The sequence below is a fragment of the Montipora capricornis genome, chromosome 2, assembly GCF_036669925.1.
Source record: "Montipora capricornis isolate CH-2021 chromosome 2, ASM3666992v2, whole genome shotgun sequence".
NCBI lineage: Eukaryota > Metazoa > Cnidaria > Anthozoa > Scleractinia > Acroporidae > Montipora > Montipora capricornis.
This window is the reverse complement of record NC_090884.1, coordinates 18,909,292-18,911,791: the sequence shown is the minus strand read 5'-3', so window position 1 is coordinate 18,911,791 and position 2,500 is coordinate 18,909,292. Positions and strand designations below refer to the sequence as shown.

The following is a 2,500-nucleotide window of genomic DNA, read 5'->3' as shown; positions in this document are numbered from 1 at the left end:
AAGCCATGTTTTGTGATTATAATAACATATGTTCATACATATTGTGTGGTCAAACGTTTTTGTTTACTTTCCAGGAGTTTAGGGACAATTGGCCTCGTATCAAGAATTCCAGAAGAGTAATAATTCATTTACCGTCATTAGGTGGGTGACTGAGTGCATTGTACATTACAAATTTAGGCACATTTACAAATATATATTGCCATTAGACAACTGGAAATCTCGGCTGTAAACAAGTCGCTGACACCATTACTAATTTCTGAAGTAACGGCAGATCTCTTAAAATATTCTATGAAGTTGACTGCAAAAGAGCTTACATCTTCTATATCATGGAATGTTATATCTGCAAATTGCAATATGAAGGGAAGTACGAATCCATAGGAAACGTGTGACTAGAAATGATGCCATACCACAATCTTGGACATTTCAAATCGAAATGAAGACTGTCCCTCCCCCCAATTTCAATGATGAAAAAATGGCAGCGTTCAAGGTGCGTGTGGATTCATCATTGATTTTACTGGTAGGGGGTACTAATGTTTCCTTTTGTCCAAGATTGTCTGAGCTCCACACTTACGTTACCAGTAGTGATGTAGAACAAATTTGGAAGCAGAAGAAAACGTATGGTTGCGCACATATGGTGAAAACTGGCCATCATAAATAAGCAACACACTGAAATTGGAGGTCTGGCCTCTGTTTTGGTTATCTATTGAACGCTTAGATATTGTGTATTCTTTTGTTGTGAAAATCAAATTCGCATGATACAGCAATTGCCAATTGCCGAGCCAAAGGAACTGGGCGTCCTTGTTAGTTCACGGTCACTGCACAAACTATAAATGCATATCAAAATAGCATGACTCTAGTTCAGAGACCTCGCCTGACAATGTTGTGACCTGTCAGAAAGCAACTCACAGTTAATACCCCAAATTGTGCGCAATGTTGACCTATAGTCACACTGACTTGACCATTTTCCTGGACCGGCAATTATTTGCTGCTGCTGTTTGTGAAGCTGTAATGAAATGTGAAGGTCCGACCACAAAAATATAGTGCAGTGGAAAAACTTGGAACCTAAAGGTAAGTGATAAAAATTAGTGTTCAGGAAAACGTTGAAGGGATAGCAACAAACAAAAACGTTTATGCTCAAGTAAAAAAATTGATGAAAGGTGATCACAACATTGATCGTGAAGCAAGTGGAAACAAAATTAAAGAAGCTAAGGAGTCGACAGATAGATCGGAGCAGCCATATCTCACAAACGCTTTAACCAGTGTGGAGAAGGTACCCTATGAATACTGGGACAAACTGGTTCACATTCTTGATAAGTCAAATTGTAATACAATGAGTGAAAGGGACCTTGTTTCTTACGTACAACGCCATATACTTTGGTGACATCCTTATCATGTTTAATAAAGTATCATGTTCTTGTCAAGTGTTTTTAAAATTGTTTTAAGACCTAATCTATGTGAGAATTGAACAGTCCTAGAACAAATAGATCAACCACTCCCCAGTGACTTTTTAGCATTTTTTAATGATGTTGGCTAAAGACGACCCTGGCAAATAGATCTCATATCTCCAAAATCATCTTCCGTTTGCCAGTAACCTGTCTTGCTATTATTATACTGATAAGATCCTGAAGACAAGGTTACATTTAAGCGAGCCAGATGCAGCTTAAGTCTTCCATTGCCATCCAAACTCGCTTCCTACTGGTACATTTTGTTCACTCCCATGATAATCCTGAAAAATTCTCTGTCTTCCTCTGTTTCACAAGCTCATGTTTCTTTTGAAACTGAACTACTTGCCAGATTTTCGTGGAGACTTTGCATTTGAAGATTTGAAGGGCCTCTTTGTGCACTATTCCTTGGGTTGCTCTCTTGCTTGCGGTCTGTTCCTTCCTAATTTGTGTTCCCTGGGTTATTCTCAAGAATCCTCAGCAACAGGTTCTTCGCTTTGTGCTGAACTTCCAACCAAGCGCTCTGCTGGTGGATCTTCAACAGGATGGGTACCTGGGTTATGTCTCAAACTATGCTGGGAATGGTTCAACTCATAGTACAAGGAGCAGGTCCAGGCCTTGGACATTCACCAGGTCTTCTGACCATGTACCCACCACTGCTTACTTTAAAAGGATAGGTTTTAAGATGACGCGTAAAAATATCAACAGTGGTGATGGCTCTAATTTCGTGGGGCAGCAAATTCCAGAGTTTTGGGGCGACAACCTGAAATGATCTGTCACCCAAGGTAACTTCTGTCCTTACTGATGGAGCCGCGAGCAAAATTCCTCTTGTTGAATGCAAGCTATACGCACCTTGTGATTTCAGGAGGACAAGGTCTTGGATGTAAAGATGGGCTATGCCACTTATAGCCTTAAATGTAAACTGCAATACCTTGAAATGGTGTGAACTAAGGTTTTAGTGAACTCCAGACTAAGAAATTTCCTGATGCAACTGATGTTGTGCAAGTGATAAAACGCTGCACTGCAGAGTTTCCTAATATGAGTTGACATCGTTAGTG

General features: G+C 39.9%; 1 protein-coding gene across 1 annotated transcript in view; it reads left to right on the top strand.

The window, feature by feature from the left end:
- Nucleotides 1-2,500, top strand: part of LOC138039004 (IQ domain-containing protein H-like) — a 182,280-nt gene that overhangs the window by 104,333 nt on the left and 75,447 nt on the right. The window contains exon 20 of the mRNA XM_068885137.1: nt 75-141. Within this exon, the coding sequence (XP_068741238.1) occupies nt 75-141 (67 nt within the window). The remainder of the gene's footprint in view (nt 1-74; nt 142-2,500) is intronic.